This window comes from Balearica regulorum, chromosome 2, assembly GCF_011004875.1.
Source record: "Balearica regulorum gibbericeps isolate bBalReg1 chromosome 2, bBalReg1.pri, whole genome shotgun sequence".
Lineage (NCBI taxonomy): Eukaryota > Metazoa > Chordata > Aves > Gruiformes > Gruidae > Balearica > Balearica regulorum.
This window is the reverse complement of record NC_046185.1, coordinates 26,301,130-26,323,369: the sequence shown is the minus strand read 5'-3', so window position 1 is coordinate 26,323,369 and position 22,240 is coordinate 26,301,130. Positions and strand designations below refer to the sequence as shown.

The window sequence follows — 22,240 nt, the reverse complement described above, 5'->3', positions numbered from 1 at the left end:
AAAAGGTAACTCAAACGTGCATTTCCAGTAGACTATACACCGTCACTTGCAGCGCTGTAAAGACGTGTTACGGTAAGGAGTGTGGCATGCTCCAGTGAGCAGGGCACTAGACATCTCAGCCTGAGGTGTGGTTTAATGGATGGCTTCACCCATCCAACTGGGCTGCTGCCAAAGCCCACAAGCTCACCTTTCCGTCCCTCTCCCCCTCAGCTCCTCACCCACCAGCTGCAGGCAAGCCAGCACAATGAATTCCATCAGCAACTACAGTCAATAGAGAATCATAGAATCATAGAATGGTTTGGCTTGGAAGGGACCTTAAAGATCATCCAGTTCCAACCCCCCTGCCATGGGCAGGGACACCCTCCACCAGACCAGGTTGCCCAAAGCCCCATCCAACCTGGCCTTGAACACTTCCAGGGAGGTAAAGTGAGATGCAGGCTCTGAATAAATCACATCTGAAACTCAATGGCAGGGCTGTGCTGCAGCCTCTGAAGCCACTCTGTACTCATGCCATCGATCTGCTCCGCAGAGCCAGCATTATCTCCGTCTTCTAAGCAGAGGAAGTAATCAAAAAGTTCCTTAATCAAATTAATTTATAACATTTAGAGAACAGATGTTTACATAGTAGTTAAATGTCTTGTTCCATATGAAAGACCTGTATGTTAAACACTCCTAAGATATCCGAGGAATATTTAAAGCAATATGAGATAGATAATATCATCCTTCATTTGCAAAGCAATTTCAGTCTAATGACAAACTTAATACTAAGCTAACATGTAAATGTATATTAGTGTGCCTCGAAGATGGAAAAATATATAATAACTCTTCTCACAGCACTTCTGAGACATTTATGAGGAGTGCAACCAGAGAGAGTTGAGCTGACTTGCCCTAAAACCATAGGAATCAATGACAGCAGGGATCACATCTCGGAGTTGCTTGATTGCAACCCAGTGCTTTGTAACCCGCTCTCAAACACAAAATGTATACGTAATTCATCTCCAACATATCAGCAACATTAGCAAACACACCTAAAGACTGATATTTCAAGGAAGACTATTTTCTTTGAAAAGCACATCATTGTTTTACATCCCAAATTATTTTTAAACAAAAATGCAAATGATAAAAATTGTTAAATATTTTTTAGACACCTGTGTCGAAGTCACTTTATATGCATAGGTTTCATCTGAAACTCCAATCAAACTAGCCTCTAGATTGCTGAACGTGCATTACTATGGGGATCTCTATTAGATCTTATTTTACATAGCTAATAACTTTACCAGGCCTTCATCAGTCCATATGACATCTTCCACGCTAGCTGTCTCAGTTTAAGCACATATATTCACACACACGCACAATGTCCATAAAAACTTTCAGTGAAAGAAAAATCACTGTTTATGAGAATAAAAAATCACAGATTAATGCCGTTTTAGTCACAATAAACTATTATTCCTTGTAGAAGTTCTAATAACTCAATACACTGGAGAAGAATCTAAAAATCTGGGGAGAAGATAGCACTTCTTTTTTCTTTTGGCTGGGGTAAAACTTTTCCCATTCCTGAAAGCTAAAAGCTCTTGGAAATAAATGCAGTTTGCACATTCTCTGCAGCTTAATTTCCTGAGGATTACACACTGGAAATGCTTTAACTGAGGCCGAGAATAGCTTTCTCTGTAGTCACAGCCCTCACTGCTCATACCAAGGCTGGGTCTCTTCCAAACATGCCAGCAGGGAATTTTTCCTTGTCCCTCTCCTTTGGAGACATCACTCACCCTCCTGACACCAAACAGGGAAAGACGGCAGAGGGGATGAGGGCCAGCTACAAGGAAGAGCAATTTGGGAAAAGCAGCTTGAAAGGAAGGACTGCTGCTGATGTTAAACCAGTGGAAAATTGACAACTGGGTAAAAAACTGTAAGTCTGAGCTGGAAGCAGAGCACGCAGGGAAAGGCTAGAAACCAGGCAGGGAGTAAAAAGAGTAGGAAGACAAAAGATTATGTTAGGAAGATGAATGGGGAGAACCACTGGGGCAGACTGGGACCAGAGTCCAGTGTAAGAGTCAAGGAGCAGAAAGGGAGTTGGGATTTTCTGAGCAGGAACTGGTGCAAGAAAACCTTTCTGCCCCTCATCTCTGACCCTCAGAATTCAAGGTTCACTAAAAAACATATGGCTGGAAGTCCATCAAGGGAAATCAAGGGAAGACTTGGGAGGAAAAAATGAGAACAGGAGCTGATTAGGCAGTGACAGGGGAAATAAAGTGAAAAATTACATGGAAGAAACCAGCTAAAGACAACATGGCATTGCAACATAAAAAATGGCAAGCAGGTGAGCCCAGAAGGGCACTGGCTGCACAAAGACACGAAGGGCACTCAGAGCAACTCAACCTCCTGGTAAACAGGGCACACTCCTCTTCCCCCATCCTTCTAGTTTAACTTTTGCCCTAATTCAATTTTTAAGACTACCATGGTAGTCTTAAAGCTAGTCAACTCAAAACTACTGTAATTATTACACTGTTCCATATCATTATACAGAACCAGAATCAGTACCTGCTCTCCAGGCAGGCAGGGCTGCAAGGGGAGATTTAGGTGCAACATAAGAGATGGAAGCAATTAAGCTTTTGATCTGGATCCGTTTCACTGATCACACCCTGCAAGACAAACCCAAATCAATTCTGACTTTAGGACTGGTGGAGGACCCTGAATTGGCCAAATAATTTCTAATGGACAAGTCAGTGAGGGCAAACCAAGAGCTAAAGCTTGGATCATCGTATAATTTTCTCCAACATCCCTTTGGTACATTCTGCTCTTCAACCTGAAAAAATTTCAGTCTTTCCATTTCTTTACTGTCAGGAAACATGTGCAAAGGTCACTGGGCAAAACACTGCATGCCGCTATATTAATGGTCCACACTGAATTCAGTGACCTCCTAATGCAGTAATTCATTTTATTACCCCAAAGGGTAAAGATAAGAGTTTCAACCTTGTCCATCTTACATAGATGAAAACATCAAATTATATGGAATAATCTATTTAGAAATGTTAATTTGCTCTAAAAGCCAAAAGATTAACATCTACAACCTCATGGTACAAAACTACGTCACTCACTCACCTCCCACCCCCCAGCTTCCATTAAGTGAATAGTTTTAAGGTTGTGAAGTCGAGCGAAGTTTGGAGATGTCAAGTATAAGACTGTTCCAGTGACCTGATCTGCCCCACTGTGTGTATGCATTAATGATAAAGTCTTTATAGAAAACATGCTGCGCTACATTGCCACGGAACCTCTTCCCCATTCCGCGCAGAGAACTGAACTGCTCGGCAGCGGCAGGAAAAAAGAGGGTGCTGCTGCCTACGCGATCCCTGAGCTGCTTTGTTGCAAACTGCAAAAGGTGTGTGATGGAGGAGGCTGAGCCTGCAAGGACAGAAATTCTGCCCTTGTGGTTAGATAACATGAATAGTGCCGTCGAGAATTTGACTTGCACGTCTTCTAGAGCTCCTTTGTGTGTAAGGAAAGTCGTTTAACCCCAACTTCTCAGCAGTAAACATTTATCTGACCACCTGAATTGTGACTTAGTGTCTTCTGTAGTAATAGTGAACATTCATGGGTGCAACTGGAAGTTGTGGTTTGGAAAAATTATCTGTATGGTATACTAAAGCACTGAGATAACGCAGCCCTAGCTGATTCAGTCTGCACCTTCAGTAATAATGGGGCTTTTTGGTTTTATTCTCTCTGTGCCTCAACTCCCACTCTCCTAGAAAGTGGAGATTATACCAACCTCTTATCTCACAAGGATGTTGTGAAACCTAATTATATCTGTGAAACACTCAGATACTATCATGATGGGCACCAGAGGAAAAAAAAGCTAATTAATTCAAAATAGTTTGAATAGTCTGCTGAAAACAAGGTCTAAGTCTATAACTGAACAAAGAGGTGGAAAGAAAATACTGAACAGTGGCTCACAAAGTAGACACAGTCCTTTCTGTGAACTGAAACTGGCAAGGAAGCCTACAGAAATAAAATCCGTAATCAGGTACTTAATGACTAGAACCAAGAGCATAAGAAGGCCGGATTCAGGTTGTGTGTATTTGCAAGTTTTTGGGTACTTGAGTTTGTAACCTTGATTTTCTTTTCAAATAGGAACCTTCTACATACAATAATAGAAATGGTAGATGTACTTAATTTGAACAAGTAGGAACAATCCTCTCATCACTGTTTAATAAAATATTTACCTCTTAAGGGTATCAACTGCAGAGAAGGGAGGATGGTGAACATATACTTTCAAAATTATAGCTCCATCATAGAAACCTATTCTTCCTAAACCTCTCAACTGTCTAAAAATTCAATTGACTCCAGCTTCCACTGTAAAAATTTAATGAACTAAGCTGAAAGCTTCTGTCAAGTTCACAGAAATAGATGTGCAAGTCTTATTATCAAAGGAAAAAGCAGCATCATTGAGAATTCTGAAAGGCTGTGGGCATCATTCAGTGCAGTGAGCCAGATCAGCTCGGTAAAACATTGGAACCAGTCAAATGCCATCCACGTTGACTGTTTACGACACTTCTTAATGTTGTCATCCACACTGAAAGTTGTTTTGATGAATTTCTCAAGTAAAGGCTCTTTTACTTAAAAAAATAAATGCAAAAGTCACGTCAGAAAGCAACAGCTATACTTGGGTTCTGTAAATATTGAAAGTTATTACAATAAAATGATAGTCTAAATGGGATATAAGTGGGAAAATTCCAAATATTTAAACTACAAAAAAATACAAATTACTAAGAAATCGTTACTAGACTATTACACAATCACAGGCCACTTGTAGCCATCTCAGAAAGCAGTCAATTTTTGAAGCAGCTTGCAGAGATGTAAGTATGCATTCTTTTGTGTTTAAATGTTAGTAGAAGGTACACAGCTAAATCCATATGTGGTACTTTGAAAATATATAGTTTGGCATTTCTTAAGCATTTGCTATTATGTCTCCTGTTTTTTATTAAAAATAAAATTATTTCTGTGCTGTACAAAATCCCTGTTCCTAAAATGCAAAGACTTTTAGATCTGTAACAAAAAGCAAGCAGGCAGAAAGGGATTTATTAAGATTACGTATCCTTTGTATTAACATCTGGTTTAGCACATATTGGAAGGAAAAACATTTTTAATGTGCTGTTTGTGTTTGTTAATGGCCATCGTTGATTTCCCTGGAGTATAATAAAGAGTCCTTAAAATAAAAATAATCAATAAAACTTATGCCCACTGTCACAAGCATGAAACACAATATATTCCTATCCTAAATTATTTAAACAGGACTGTTTAAAATTTATGACATTACCCTGGAAAGAAGCACACAAAGGATGAGTCACATTTTTGAGAATTTCATGTGTTATGCAGCAATGATTACTTGCAGAGTGGCTGACGAAATATTTGGAAAGGGAAAGAGTAATCTTTCCAAATCAAGTTACATAACTTTGATTTACATAAATGTAATCCATTCAGTAGTCCAAGCAGAAAAGTAATATTTATGGCTCAAGCACAAAAACCTAGAGGTCTAGTTGTAATTCTTACTAGGAAAGCAAAACTGGAACAGGGAAGATGAGGGAGGAGGGAAAAACAGAAATTCATCCTTGTGGAGGTAAGCAGTGCTTACTGTGCTGCCTTTGCTGGTTCTGGATGTAAGAAAATCAAATACAACTTAAATCGCACAGAAATTCCAATGCAAATTAATAAGATGATTCCATGCAGGGAGCCGTAAATTCAGGATGCCTTTAACAGAGCCTACTTTGTGTCAACCCTGCCTATTTCTGGTCCTGAGCACACCACTTATATAAGGAAACGCTAGAAGACACGGAGATGTGGTAGCTTTCCATCAGCAGACTGGGTCCACTTGCTCTTCCCAAGGGACTGCTTCAACCTTTGATGTCGCTTGAAAGCCCGTGCAGCACACCGCAGCTCTTCTTATCAACTTACTGTATGTATATCTCACTGGGTATGTATGTGTGTGTCTGTGTACATGTGCATACTCATCAGAGAAGGATGAGATTTTAAAAAAAGATCAAACTTCATAGAATCATAGAATGGTTTGGGTTGGAAGGGACCTCAGAGATCATCTAGTTCCAACCCCCCTGCCATGGCAGGGACACCCTCCACTAGACCAGGTTGCCCAAAGCCCCATCCAACCTGGCCTTGAACACTTCCAGGGATGGGGCATCCACAACCTCTCTGGGCAAATTTATCTCTATCATATTTCATTTGAAAACAATCTTTACAGATGCCCACTATATATTTGTGTATATATATTGGAACTAGATGATCTTTGAAATCCCTTCCAGCCCAAACCATTCTATATCTTCAGAGCTAAAGTATCTGAAACCCTCAAAATGTATTTCACGTCTGCACAGTTGAAAACCACCTTTAGTACCATCTTGTAAGTTCATTTAGGAATCATGTATTTTCAAAACCCTACTACAGCATATTAGCACATACAGTTATATAACAAAAACTCTTCTGAAAGGAGCAGATTTTATCTATCAGAAATAATTATAACAAACAACAATGGCTAAATTCCCTAAGCAAGCTTAGTTCAGTCCTTTTCTGCACACACACGCTACACAGCACTTTGAATCACAGAGCTACAAACCATATTTTCCAGGCTCTTGCTGGTCTCTTTGCAGAAGAGCTGGGCCATTACCTATCCAGCTGTATAGTCCAACAGCTTTGAAATCCTCATAACCCCCAAAAAAGGGTAGTTGTGCTCAAGATCCTTGCTGTCATGTCACCCTCTCTGGATCTAAACAAAGCGGCTTCCTCACTGAGGCTGCCTGGCCTGCTAGTGACAAAACCAGGGACAGGTTTTCTTGCATTTGTTCAAGGCGTTCACAGCTGAGAAATCCCTGTTCTGCTCTCAACAGTGCAATGCGCCCAGGTTGGACAGGCTCTCCTAAGAATTCAGTTCTTAGGGACTACGTCCAAAGTATAACAAACTTCTACTGAAAATGATCAAATTCCGTGTTTGCCAATGACTTATGAATTATACAAACGTGAGTGAGGTTTTATAGGAATGAGCTTGATGTCAAATTTCAAGTACTTTTTCAAAAGCACAGGGAAACCAGAACACTACAAAGGAAAGATGATCAAAATTCAATATATCCAAAAATGAGTATTCTCCCCGCAGTCTGTTTCTCAGATAAAAGCTGAGACATAAATAAACAGAAATGCATATATAGAACACACACATTACACCCTGAGGGAACCCAGCATGAAAGTAGTTTGGCCAAACTGATAGCTGATGTCACTAATGTCACCTGAAGTCCATGATGACGTACAACCTACTGCCAAAGCTTCCTTACAATGCTAAACAATGCAAACATCACCTGAGTGAAACTTACAGAGTTTACAAGTCAAAAATATTTATTTTTTTTCCTAGCTTACAATGCATCCCTAAGTCAATTACAATAGAGAATGTGTCAACAGTAACAGTAATGTTATACATACCCAATTTTAATTCTTTCTGGTACATGCGACACGTACATGTTTCAACTCCACCAAATGGTATTCTTAATAGTATCGACAAGTGGGCTAAATAAAATTTACCTGCAAACTGCTGCTGAGTTACGATAAATTACTTTCTTTCACACGACATCTTCAGTGATTAATAATAGATACAACTCAAGACTACTGCAACAGTTTTTATCTGATACAGAGAAGAAACAAATAATGTTGTAGTAACTAACCACAGGCAGCCCAAAATCCCTCCTCGCTATCCCCACACTAGATAAACATTTTGTCCTATTGTTTCGCTGCTACATTAAAGCTAAAAAAAAGAAATTTTAAAATCAATCATTTATAAATTGATTTATTTATTTCAAGCATGCAGCAAGTTCTGCAAGTTCTGCACTTTGAAAACTGCTGCATTTTGAGAAAGCATTAGCAATACAGACAAGTATCATACAAGACAAAGTAAGCAAATGGCCATGCACAGAATACTGTAAACAAAATGACTGGGCCTTAAGCAAACTGGGTCCTGACATCAACTGAGTATGGAGGGGCACCATAATCTAGTGGAATTATTTTTAGCTGACATTTATGTTAAATTATGCTAATTATTTTGATTATGCTAACTATAGATGAAAATTGAGACCCAACAGGAAATGGCCAGGAAACAATGACTTCTTTTTAAAAAATTCTATTTGCATACATAAAATACAAAAAATTAAATAGGATTTTTCAAGTCTGCAGTTTTGCTAAACAGCAAATAGATATTGTAAATCATGTGGAGTAACTGTGGATTAAGTATTCAATGAAAATTATATGATATTCTTCTTGCGTGAATAATAAGAGTCAAACAAGGTGTAATGTTCGCTCAGAGATGTTTGGATACACCAACAAATCATTCTGTGTAATCAGCAGGATAAAACAGCGTGAAGATCCCATAGCAGGGAAGAAAGGCAGGGGCAGTGGGGAATGCCCACGCCTGCTGACGGCTGAGCTTTCCTTGGGTTCTCTGACCCTCATCCACCTCCCCTTACGCACGAATCACAAGTGAGGTTTGCAACTACTTTAGCACTGAATAACTGCAGGTTTTACAAGGAAGAATTCACTGAAACTAATTTTGTTAGCTAGTGTTCAATAAAACTTCAGGAAATTGTATCTTTATTATGGAGAAAACTCTGCCCAAACTGGATGTCATTTAAGAGCAACTATCACAGGCAATCAAGGCAAACGCTTTCAGTTTTAGCAGAGAGAAAACACAGAAACATAGGACACGGAATGACTGAAATTTAGTCATGTGTTACACACCCAGCTACCAGACTATTATTTTAACTACTGTAAACAGCACGCTTTAAAAAAAAAAAAAAAAAAATCTAAGACTTAGACAATGAGATTTCTCAAATTATTTCAGACCTGGATATTTCAAAAGAGTAGCAGCATGACTTGTCAGGAATACACACTGAGAAGCTACATTTAATGTATTTTAAAACCTTGAAAAATGCTAAAAGGCATTCTTTTTAAAGGCTTCTCTTTATTTTCATGTGCAAAATAGAAAAGTTATCAACATTCTAGGAAAACAACACTATCATCTTCATGAGTAACCTTTTTATGATTTTACCAAAGTAAGACTTCATATGGAACCATCCAGAAGCACTTTAAAATAAGATACAAGGAATTTTAAAAGACTGCTTAGCTAGCCAGCCTGGTATCACAATTCCTCATTTGTCCCTCCCATTTAGAAACAAGTCTCTTTAAATTAAAAGCAATTTAATGGCTTTGCCTATTGGAAATTCAGTGGACACAAAGTCTGCCGAAGGAGATAGTATGCAAGCTCCAGTCTATGCATCTTCATTGTATGGGGGAAAAAAATCCCAAGCCAGAATATAATATTATAAATGAATATAATATATTGAATATAATATTATAAATGAAATAAAGGAATTGAAGCTAGTGAGGTGGAAGATGTTAGAAAACAGGACTGTGACAAGCAAGATTAGCTGTAAGTAATCTCTCCTGGTCTTGGGGTACTTCTTTCTACCATTTTTACCTGGTAAGAATTCTGATCTAAGGCAAGCACATCAACTGAGATGATTTCACAGCAGTCGAAAGCTTACACAGGGAAGTGGGGAGGGACAAAGAAAGCAAGATGATGAGGCAGCAGCCAACAAAATTATAGACTGAGCATTAGACAGTTACACAGATAGATGAAGTTACACAAGATGCTATCACAATTATCACAAAGTTATCATAGCTGCAGTTTTTTACTCTAATCCTAAACATAAGTCCATTAGATTTTCGGAATTAAATTACTCCTGGAACCTGTTTATTTCAGTTATCTTAGTAGAAGGACATGAACATATGGTAGAAATTTGTCCTTGCCTAAAATTACTCTGCTTGTACTACGTACATTATAAACACGCAGACAGGGAATGGCACTGCCAGATGTAGTGAAGGGAATAAGAGGATAAGAACGGGGGTGAAGGAGGGAAAGGCTTCCTACCATCCCTTTCACACATGCTGACAAAATACCATTTGCTAGAACAGTAAAAATTAATAGCACTTCAAGGTCCAGAAGGACTAGCCACAGCTGCAGTGCATGTGGCCACATTAGGAATACGTGGAAAAAACCAGCAACAGGCACTGAGAAGTGTGAAGTCTGACTTAGATAACCTGATACTGTAAAGCAGATGTGGGGTGAGAAAGAAATGCAGATCCACCAGCATCAAGAGGTATAATATATAGTCAGCACCATACTGCACTGACAGAGCAATATAATGTCACTGAAGGAGGAAACATTTCTCTAGCGAAAGGAAATAAATGTCATGTCACCGGTAAAGAAACAAGCAAGCTCCACAGGGACTCAAGAGATGTCTCCCCCACCCCAAGCTCCCCAAAACCCAAAAGAAACACAACCGAGAACAAAGGAAACGAGAGGCATGAGAGGTCTCTGAACTAGAGGTGCTGCCAGCAAGTAAGAATGAAAGGCCTTCCACTACGAAATGAGACAAAGCCAGAACAACTAAACATGGAAGAACGCTGATTATAGGGAGACAGTTCTGACCAAGCCGGTGTGTTTTATTTCTTTACTCATTTGCATCCTTCCCTTCCAATATCAAGAATACCAGGGAGACTTTGCTCTACCCAGAGTCCTGTTTTTGCATCTACTTTGCCTGTCAGTTCAGAAAGAACTGCAAGCTTTCAAAGACTGGAAATTCCTCTGGTTCTAGCCCTTGAAATAAAAATACCATGGCAATAGAAACCCTGGAGGTCACCTCTTCATTTAGCTCAAGGAGAATGGGGAATTCAACAGAAAATATTCTAAAGTCTCTAGAGTATTTTGGTGGCGAACATAAGAGTGGCTATAATTCAAAACCACTGCAAGGCGAGGAGCCGTATGGGAATTATTTTCTGAACTATTAAAAACTTATTCATTTGCATAATATGTAAGGACAGAAACAACAAATAGAAATTAATTCCTTACCACTGGAAACCAGAATTCTGATTTTCAACCGAAAGGTTACGATCAGGCATTTCCAAATTATGAGTGCAGAGAATTTAGCGCTGTTTCCCACTTCTGAGAAGTAGAACAAATAAAATCCTTATTTATTTATTAAAGCCAATATTTTTACTCTTGCAAACTCAGGGAAATATCTCATTGAAGTGTTTCCAGCTACGCAAAAACAGATCGATGTCCTTGAACTGAAAAACAGAGCAGAAAGCCAAGGACTGTACAGAAACACAGGCCACTTATTCAGGCATCATCATTTTCAGCGCACGCAAAAATTCCCAACAGAACAAACACTTACAGTGCTCTATTCTCTAGAAAACAACTGGAAAAGTATTGGGGAACTCCAAATTGACAACATCTGCTTTCACTGTCTGGTTTTCTCCTCAGTTTGTAAACAAAACACTTGCTTCCTCTACTCTTCCCACCTGTAATCTGTTGAAGTTATCCTGGGCACCAACAGTCAAGATTATTTTTCTCATATCACTATAAAATTTTAACTACAATTCTTTAAGCTCCACAAGCTCCTCAGTTAAACTTATGTGCTTCCAGCCTTCAGTTTTTAGTAAGCACTTATCCCTGTGGCTACAAAGGTAACCTGATTCACTCAGAAGACCGACAAGGAGGTGCGAGGCTTACCTCATTCAGTCTACTGATGCAGACCAGTGCCCCATGCTCACATGCTGAGGTTCTGTGGGAATGGAGAAAGAAGCAAGTTTGGGATAACAGTGGTGACAGGAGCAACAGTTAGAAGCAGCTGTAGGAAGAAATATTCTCCTTCCTATTGCTTTTGTTCTTTTTGTTGTTGAGGCCCTCTGAGATGGGAGGCATAGGAGGAATTAAATCTCCTTTGTTCTCTTTTTCCTTGATCTGTGCTTCATTTCCTTTTCTTGTGCTAAAGGAAGGAGAAAGTGTTGTTACAGAGAATAAGGAGCCACAGGTCTAAGGCAGTTGTGGATCCATTCATAACAGGCAGGAGACTAAGAATTATGAAGAAATGAATCATCTGGGACTTATGCTTTCCAGGTATTTTTCTTCCAGTTATGAATGTTGATTGTAACTGCAGAGGAAACGGCTGCTACTAGGACAGACAGAAGAATCAATCTCCTTTTCATTTGGGGCTTTTTATTTGAAACTAATCAAAAGACCAGAACAACAGCATTTATAAAAGGTACCCAGAATAACAAAGAATCTTCTGTAGATTTCAAGTCACATGTTACTTACATACAGAAACTATTTCATTTCAGTAGCTTATAGTCATAGTGATATCAATCAAAGGCACCTGCAACTGTCTTGGTTGCACATGCACTGTAGTAATTATGCATGCAAATGAGGAAATTAGACATTTTTGTGGTTGATCACCAGTATAATTACTATAACTGAATATACGATCATGGTAACTGTACACACAAATTACACATGCATGCAGTTTTAAAAACCAAGCGTTGCATTCATTGTCTCTACGTTGATAACGTCCTATGGAAACACTCCTCCACTGGAAACAATAAAAAGTATTAACTTTTAAAAAGATGTACATTTATTCAACTGTTTACTGAACATTAAAAAAATATAACAATCCAGTAATTTTGTTTTCCAAGCTGATATATCAGCAAAATCTCACCACTGTCATAAGATTTACCAACTTGAAAAGAATAAGACATTTTAAACATAGCCTCTTATTCCTCCTTTTTATATGTATTTATTCACCTTAACTTCATTAAGATATTAAAGGATAGGTGATTATTTGAAAAAATAATGCATATGATCAATTCTTTTTAAAAGATCTGAGCTAAATTTCCATTAGCTCATCACAACCCTCATAGAGATATGTGGAAACATTTTAAAAGTTTGGATTTTTATCAACCTAAACACTTAAATATACGGGATTTGATTATACTTCAGAGGAGTTGGTGCATTCAAACCCATACAAGGTATTTTTCTAAGGTACATAGAGAACAACACGGAAAATAATGCTTTCGTCTCTCAAGCCCAGATTTTGATCCATCCATATTAACATAAGGAACAATTTTGCCAGGGCAAAAGCATGTATTATCAAGTATTTCAAAGAATACAACAGAAGTAATAAAATATTTAGATGTTGCTGTATTCTGGCAGGTCACGGCGTAGTCTTATTGCCTTCAGCTTCTCTACTTTGATTTTTGTTCGCAACAGTTCTTCTTCCAGTTGCTGCTTTCTTTTCAAACCATCCCTTTTTTCTTGGACATAAAGACCAATTTTTCTTTGGTTTTCTAATATTATTTGATGCTCTTCTTTCAGCATTTGTAACATCTGTGGGTCATAACCACACATTGGTCTAAAGCGTTCTCCAACCTCAAGCCTAAAAAACTCATCTCTTCTGGGTACAGGAGAGGGAGACATCATCACTCTCATATCAACTGAAGATACCGATGTTGAAGGAGACCTTTCCATAATATGCACCAGCTGGTGTTCTTCCTCTTGTTCTAAGTTCTCATTTTGCTGAGAGTCTATAATCAAAGAAGGAGGAGGTTTGACATCCTCTTCCGATTGCAAGTCCATCATGACTGTTGCAGGATGGTGATCCAACATTGCCTGTGGTGAACTGGTACCAGCAATTGTTTCTTTATCGATACTAGCACTAGAACACATAAAATCATATTTAAATAATCCATTAAAAACTATTTTTAAAAGGCGTAGCTGTAAGTAACCAAAGCTTCAATTTGAAATACTTCTCTGCTATGTATGCCTGGGACTCTTACTTCATTACATGACACCATCTGTACCTCTCCTTCTTTCCACCACACATACACAGCCCTGTTTTATTCAGATTCTGTCGCTACGAAGGCAGTATAGCTGACAGAGAACTGTCCTGGTAGGCCATCCTTCTGATGCTGGAGAAGCGAGAAGGGCTATCAGTGACAAATGAGAATAAAAACAAAGCACCAGCAAGTGATGCAAGTGACAGAGGAAAGAGTTTATATAATATATAATGTGATTTTAAAAGGGCGTTAATTTAGATTGAGTGGACTATGGCAGAAACATTTCCATCTCTCAAACTTACTCATCTCCTCCTGTTCTGATGTGTTCCCTCTTTCTGATTCATGCACCAAAGTATCCAGAGGTTTTTTTTATGTAAAACAATCACTGAATAAAATTACACAGAGCGCCTTGTGGGAAGAAATCAGAGCCCAAATGATGACCGTGCCAGTAGATTAGGGAATCAAGCTAATCCTTGCTCCTTCTCTTTGAATCAGTGATCTCAGTATTTTTCTGAAGCATCAAGAGGAGACACAGAAACGCTTCCATTAAGAACAGCCTATAGTTCTGTGCATTTCTTTTCAAAAGTACAACGCCTACTTGACTCATCTGTCTTTGTGTAAACCCCTGAGTCAGCAGCACCTCAAATCATGATTTGACAATACATTGGCTTTGATGATAATAATGGCTCAAGCTGTTCCTGCCTACTTCTCTACCATCAGTTGTGTTTGAAACCCTAAACTTCTGCACATCACTCCTTTATTCAGGTAATGCTTTTTTAAGCCAGATCAGCTTCTTGATCTATTTTACAGTACATACTTTCAGCATGACTGGGAAGGCTGTGTAATGTGGGAACACGAATATATTAACTTGGTACTGATACCAAAGACAGTGCATCATCATGGCCATGACGGTCTAAAACTGAGGCTATAACTGGCGGTTGCAGATACAAAACAATCCCCAACCCTAGAAGAGCTGAGCTGCTGCTAGCAGCTAAAGGGAGTGAGTGGATCTGTGATTAATATAACGTTCATGGATGCTCCCTAACCCTGGAAGACCTGAGTTGCTGTCTATTAAATTGAGGGGTGGGAAGTGTTTGTTTACACTTTTTTAACTCCTTGTGAGCCCTGCAATCCACAAATTGAGAATCACTATCTGACTATTATAACACTGTCCTGGTTAACATTAGATCTGGGTTCAAATTCCCACAAGCAAAGGAAAAACTCAATTTGTGCATCCTACTTTTGTGTAACTGCACTAACTCCTTACTCAAAAGATTGCATGATCATCTCTTCTGCATTTCCCATAGTCTTCAAAACTCTTAGTTAAAAAGAAATAAGCAGTCACAGTTGCAATTTCCAAAGGACCCTGATGTAGCCTGCCATCTATTAACATGAAAGTGCAATTTCTAGAATGAAAGCACTAAAGCTTCTCAATACTCAATTGTAATAATGTTCAACAGGGCTAGAGCAATATATTTTCCAAAAATTAATTCTGGCAACCACCTGAACTATTTTAACTAAAAATTTTTAAACAAAAAAAGTCCATCTGAAGTAGGTATGGAAAACAGACCTTTCATTTATTCCCTGAAGAAAACGTCAGGATAATCTTAATTCTATCGACTGTTACCTGAGCTGCCCATAGAGTATCAATTATACCCCTTTACTCCCTCCTCCTCATACAACAAAGCTTCACCTTTTCCTATATACCTCTTTCTCACATTTCTTTTACTCCTCTCATTGAGCATCGGAAGTATTATCCTGCACACAAATTTTCACTTGTTTTCCCCAGTGCTGACTGTAATGCTGGGTTTCCCCCCTTTTCACAACCACAGCTTCTAATACAGCTTCCTTCCTCCTTGTTTGCTGGCTCCTGGCCAGCTTCTACCCTGAGAAAAGTGGAAACAACCAGCAGGAGAAGCAGGTCATTCTGACAAAAGGAAAGAGAGAGAGAGAGCAGAAAGAGAAAGTGAGAGAGGTTAAAGAGAAGAAAGATAGGTAAGATTTAGTCTAACACAGACTAGAGCCTCCACACAGTGAAAATTCCATCTCTTAAAGTGTAATCCACACAGAATTAGAAAATTACCTAATCTTCAGGTAACTCTGATGAGGCTTTTTTTTTCCTTAGAGTCAGCCTCTTAAGAGGAAAACAATTAAGACAGCAAAGAGAGAAAGAAGGAATTGAGAAACAAAGGAGCCGTCTGTATGGTGGTTACTAATGTTGTTTCTGACAACTTGACTGAAAGAAAGACAAACAACAGTTACCACAATTGGGGGATGGTGTTTATAACCCTGCAGGCACCCATGATTCACCAGGTTTTGTTTAATCACAGCGAGCTAGAAATTGCTTAAAGGTGCGATTAAGAATTTGGATTCATTATAAGTTGTGTTTCCCTCCTACAAAACCTAAGCCATATCCTGGTGAGTTAAAACCCAATCCAAGGTTTTGAAAATTAGGGTAAAATGGAACTCAGGGTTAAAATTAGAACTATAAAATAATGATTTATTTGGGCAGGGAAAAAATAATTTAAATTATATTCTTTTCCTTCAGTACACAGTGCATTGGGTGTTCCTAGGAACAACCATTTTGGGGAAGCAGCAATCAAGTCAATGTTCCCAGAGCCATTAGAGACTGCAAAAAACGTTTAAATTATAGGAGACAAACTATGGAGATCATTAGCTCTTAATCATTCACGAAAAGCGTCAGTGCTTTTTATAAGCCGATCTACAAACCAAAGTTCTCACACTATTTTTTTTTTCCTCCTTACAAAAGTTGGTAGTCAAGACACTGCAACCTTTATTAGTGCAATTAAAAGCCTTGTTTTGTTCCAGAGAATTCTTTGGAACGGTTCCTCCAGGGGCATTCACCAGGAGCAGCAGTGTAGCCCAGTTGCTTCAGACTTCTTTACGCAAAGGACCCACAACAGCATATTTTTAGAGCATCTGGCATGTTGGGATTTAGACAATTGTTACCATTCAGTTCAACCAGTGGCACCACGAATCCAATTCAGCATGTGTGCGCATGCCAGCTTTTCTTAGAGTGTTACGCTGCTGCACTATCAGTATATCTGATTAAAATACGGGAAGTTCACTTCCCATTAATCTGCTTGGGAAAATAAGAAAAATCAAAGCTTTCTCAAGGTTGCTGGGAGTTATTTGACTCCCCCCCCCACTTCTCCCTAGCTTAGTTTTCGTATCTGGAGGAACCAAAACCTGACCCAGGCATTTTTTGATCCCTCAAGGACCAATACAGAACCAGCAGAATGTTGTAAGTCAGATATGAGGGGCATTAGCCAGCTGTGGGAGAAAGCCTGCATGCTGCCTGCCTGTATTATGTCTGGCTCAAATCTAGACGGTGTGTCTCACTTTGCTGAGCAGTAAAAAAAAAAAAAATCCTACAAAAAAAGAAAACTTCTAGTGCTGTACCTCTTGGCTTCTCTCTGTATTTAAACTACTTAACGTACAATACAGAACTGCTTGGAGTTTAGATGGCAATTAGCTTTGCTCCAGTTTCAGGGAGCCACCGTCAATGCAAGAAAAGTATAATTTCTTTAAAAAAAAAAAAACCATTTGCACTCACAAAGGCACTGTGGTGTGGGGAGTCAATTTTTTTAAAGGATTGGGATCAGTTAAAACATAGCATGCAAACATCAGAGTAAATGAGAGAAAAAAGGTGTATGAGCAAGGTTTCTTAGCTCTGTAAACTATCTTTATTAAAAATCTTCTATAAACTGGTAATAGTTCCATATGTTGCAAAATGACTGCAGTATTACCTTAAATGGAGGAGAATAGCCATCACTTTGCCAGTGTTTGAATAATCTGCCTATTAAAAGGTAGGGGAGGAGTAGAGGTTGGAGCTACTATTTCTCTTTGATTGTCTCTTAACCCTCACTTTCCAGAGTATGACAAAGACTCCAAAACAGGCTTTGAAAGACAGCTGAAAAAACGAATGCAGTGCTAAGTCACCATAAAGCTTCCCATAAAACAAAAGCAATATTATTTTGTCATTGTTCCCCAGTTGGGGATTTTCTCTGATAAACATTTCCTTTAGGAGCCTGACCACAAGCAAAGCATTACCGAGTAGATAGGAGGCGCCATAATTTTCATTCAGTAACAAAATAAAAAAGAATCATCTCACCTTTGAACACCGCTCCTGTCTCTTAAACACACATTGGAAATCTGTGGAATCATCTCCACAACTTTCTTGGTTGGCTCGGAAATGCTGCTTTTACAATCGGAGTGAGTCTCCTTTTGCTGCAATAGCTCCTGTTTGGCATATTCTTTGAGCCTCTTGTACAGCGTGCGCAGGCCCTGTGCAGTACGAGGAGGGCGATCTACTCCGATGGCATTGTAGTTATCAGCTATGATATCCCAGCACTTGTTTTTTTCCACTATTACAGAATGCTTATTGGTATGTTCCTCGAGAATTTTAACGTACGGCTTCACGAGTTTTAGCAAATCGAGCTTTTCAGATAAGGTAAAATTAGAAGATCTGGCCTTCCCAACCATTGTTATCTTTGAATTAAGGAAGCCGTTTCTGAAGCCACCATGCAGTCCCTAGCTCTGCTCAGCTCTTTTTCACAAACAGAAAAAGATCAGGCTTAACTAGGCTAGTCTCATTTAGGCCCACGCCTACAAGGGAGGGTTTATTAAAATTCCTTCAGCTTAAGCTGACGCAGGTTCAGGAAATCTGCTTAAGCCAAGCCTGACCTACATAAGGCTTCAGACTGAAGACGACGAGAAGAAACAAGCAAAACACACTTTTGTATGAAGAGACCAGACATACGCAGGATTTAAAAACATAAAGGTTTAAAGATTAGCACATTACCCAGCTAAAAATTACCCAATTTAGCTTGACTAACAAGCTCTGACACATCTCCCTAGCTCTCTCACACGTATCTCAAACTGAAACCGCGCTCGAGATGATTTTACGTTTAACGAGTCCCCCCCCAAAAAAAGCAACAATTGCTTTGTGAAACGCACTGAGCGTTACAGGGAGCGGGAGGCGAGGGCGGCGTGTGTAGAGAGCTCCCTGACAGAGCCCCCGGCCGCCGCCGCGCTCCCCTGCGCCATTTGCATAATGCTGGTCCTGCTGTCAATCAGGGGCGGCATATCCTCCAGCCGGTTAGGTTACACTCAGGCGCGGGCTTGGCAGTAAAGCTGAGCTTCTCCTGCACTTGGCAGCCCGCTCCAGCTACCTACACGGGGGCTTCTTAAAGAGGCCGCTTCCCCCGGCGGCCGAGGCGAGCAGGAACGGCGACAAACCGCCAGCGAGCGAGCCCCCAACGCCGCCGCCCCAGCGCTGAATCGGCTTTTTATTCTAAGCCGGGCCCGCAGCCGTGCCCCGCAGCAACGCGCCGGCCTCGGGGCGCCGGTGTCACCGCGCCGCCGTCCGCCGGGACGGGGAGAGGGCACGCTGTAACGCGGGGGGCGCGCGGAGTAACGGCGACGGTCCCGCGTGACGGATATACCGAGTGCGTTACAGCGTGCGGATACTGGGGTTTTCATAACATCCACCAGGAAACAACGTACTTTTATTATAATACTGCCAGGCGTTCTTTGGGGATAAAAACCTGATTTTTATTAACAAGATGTGCGTGCGTTTCTAATGCTCACTCAAAAACCTATCACCTTAAGCCAAGTCTTCGCATAAAAACGCACGCAGGGCTTTAACATTTCTGCGGTCTAAACTAAATCAACAAATTGGAGAAAGAGAAAAACCTGCAGATGTAAGGAAAAGTGGTCTCAAACAGAAAAAAGCAAAAATTAAGTTAAAACAATGACATATGCTACTGAAAGAGCGGGGAGGGGGAAAACAAACACCGTTTGAGGTAGTGGCAACAGCTTCTCAAGCTTAACATGTTCAGCCTTGAAAACAAGGGAGCTTGGAAGGGGGGTGATGGAAAGAGAAATCTAATTATAGTTTGAAATATCTTAAGGCTATAAAGATCTAGGTATAAACTTGTTTGCTCTAAGGGGAAAAAAACCCCAAAGCAGACACAAGCCATATTCAAAACAAGAAATTCAAGCTAAACAAAGGGAGACTTTTAACTGCTAAAAATCAATTAGCATTTAGAATAACAAGCGTGTTAATTTCTGAGACTTGGCTTGTCCATACCACCTAACAAAATTGCAACCAGGCCACTTTGCTGGAATATCTTTCAAGCCAAGATTAAATAAAGCATTTTATAGTCTGAAGCCCATTACACTAGAATTTGAGAAACAAAATACACATGTGGTTAGAAGCACTGTATGAAAACCATCACTTTTAAACAGCTAATCTTCCCCTATTTCCCCACACTTTGCACTTCACTAATATTAAGGGTAGAAAGCTGGTGGTTATCTTTTTTTTTTTTTTTAAATTGACGCACTTGGTTGTTCTTCAGTAACTGTCAAAAATAAAAAAGGCACATACTTCAGGTAGTTTAGGCTGCTGGCACTATCAGAATCGAGTCACAGGTGAGCCCACGCTGTACCCTCTGATGTTCAAGCAGTTGTGCGGCACCCAGTCACCTTTTAGTGACAAAGTCAGTCGGTGTGAGGTGTGACTGAAGGCAGACACAGAGCACAGATGAACAGAATCAGGCAGAGGAACCCCAATAAGCCAAATGAAAGAAACTGAGCCCTCCATCCAGCTGCTCCCAGGGCTGTAGAAACACGAGTGGACCAAGGTGAGACCCAGACAGACAAGTCCACTGGAGAGGCTCTCTAGATCACCTTGCAGACTGAAGGAGGGGGTTACTGCCCACTGGGCATGGGACTCATTATGAGATACCACAAAGAGTATTTTGGTATTGCACAAGGCATGGGACAGGGTATTGAGAGGAAGAACCGAAGGCTAGAAAAGAGAGGGATGAAAGTGGGGACAGAACAAGCATAGGAAAATGGTGAGGAGAAAAAGGGATAAAAGGGGCCAGGTGCACATGCACAGGTTGTCCAGCCAGGCCCTGCGCCTGATCACTGCAGTTTGTCCTGTCCTCTTGCTAAACTACATTTTCCTGGGTGAATGGAATCCCTACCCTGCGTGCATGACTCTGCACGGAAGCGTACATGCCAGCAACTGGAGTTACACCACAGGTCGCAGGGGCCCTCGTGCCTGGGGTGCCAGCAAGTGGAGAGGCCAGAGCCCATGCATGCTGCCTGGGTACCGGTGTCAGTGTGCGATCACTGGCAAACACCAAGCCAGACTAGCCAGCAAGTTGGATAAGAGGCTTGGGAGGTAAGAACTGGAGCAACCATGAGCCTGGGCCAGATATTGGAGCGACCAGCTCTGAGATTTGGCTACTGGAGGGACCAGAACATCTGGGGACTGCCCATTGATAAGGTCATAAACCCAGACCAGCTGCCAGAGAGACCCAGTGCAGGTTTGTGAGGCAACTTGGAGATGAGGGGATTCAGGGACCAGCTACTGAGCAGAGTAAGAGTCTAAGAGCACTTGCTGGAGGGATCCATATTGTATACATGCATATTTGCCACAAACAGGCTTTCATCCCAGTCAGTCAGCAAAGGGAAAGGATGAGGCCATTGATGCTGCTTGTGTTTGCGTGAGTGCTGTGTTTTCTGTATGGCTGGCCATATATATACATCTAGTGTGTGCACATGCACTGGCTGGCCATATAGGTACATACAGTGTGTGCACATGTATGTGTCCCCCTTGGGAATACATCCTCAGCCTTGCTGCGGGCTGGACCTGGTCATAAGGACCAGCAGCAGTCTCCTCTATACTGGGCTACCAGATGCAGCAGCTCCTAATATAGACCTATCTAAACGTGTATTACTTTAGCACCTTACTGCTTAGTGTTGCTAGAGAGACCAAGTTTCCGCACTAATGCAATTATATCAAAATACCACTACAAGGATTTCTTTTAAGCAAGTGCCTGAAGGAATCAGTCTGAATTACATATTGTTCTGCAGGAGTGTAAAGTAACCCTTGTAAAAATGAAACTGGCTGCCAACCAAGATTTTTTTCCTTGCCCCCCCCCCCCCCCCCCTTTTAAATAGCTCTGCTCATCAGCCAAAGGTCATATCAGTACTTGGATGAGAAATTATAGAAGATGAGAAGCCTGGATATTAATGTTACATATAGACTTCTTTGAGCTAAAACAATAGGTGTAGTTCCAAGACAATTAAAAAAAAAAAAAGGAAATGTTGCTGCAGTCCACCCTTCATCCTACACCTTCCACTAACACTAGCACTTATGCAACACAGTGCACAGCCAGTTCAGGGAGATGATCCAGCTACAGACTAATCGATTTTTTTTTCTTTTGGCAGGCATAGAGTTTAATAATTGGTTTAAGTCAACATAGATGTGGGACATTGCCAAACCAGGAATTTCTGCCTCCCCTCAACCCTGCCATGTTCCTGCCCCTTCACTGCGCTCATATGAGCACTCAGAAATCTTCTGAGCAAGTTGGATCAGGGAGCTGATTTGTCTGCAAATTAATAATTTTTTCTGAGTTGAGTTAGTTTTGACCACCAGCAGTTCCCTGATCCAGTATGCCACAGGACAAATAACTTGCACAAAAGAAAATAC

The 22,240-nt window shown here is 40.4% G+C and overlaps 2 protein-coding genes across 7 annotated transcripts in view; both read right to left on the bottom strand.

Annotated features, from left to right (window-relative positions):
* The window catches only part of RAD54B (RAD54 homolog B), a 63,756-nt gene that overhangs the window by 27,878 nt on the left and 13,638 nt on the right, over nt 1-22,240 (bottom strand). The window contains exons 1-2 of one of the 6 annotated variants that reach the window (XM_075743713.1): nt 17,846-17,939; nt 11,612-11,663 (exon numbers count right to left, since the gene is read on the bottom strand). The exons of 3 other annotated variants lie outside the window; for them this stretch is intronic. The gene's annotated coding sequence lies outside the window, so the exon portion shown is untranslated. Of the gene's footprint in view, nt 1-1,277; nt 1,389-2,526; nt 2,610-10,948; nt 11,149-11,611; nt 11,664-17,845; nt 17,940-22,240 lie in introns of those variants that run through there. 2 more of the 6 variants (XM_075743716.1, XM_075743714.1) reach the window with 2 other exon arrangements.
* FSBP (fibrinogen silencer binding protein) lies at nt 12,081-19,079 on the bottom strand. The gene is made up of 2 exons (XM_010308986.2): nt 17,846-19,079; nt 12,081-13,589 (listed from the first exon to the last, which is right to left on the bottom strand). The coding sequence occupies exons 1-2, from the start codon at nt 18,214-18,216 to the stop codon at nt 13,064-13,066; spliced, it is 897 nt and encodes a 298-aa protein (XP_010307288.2). The 5' UTR covers nt 18,217-19,079; the 3' UTR covers nt 12,081-13,063.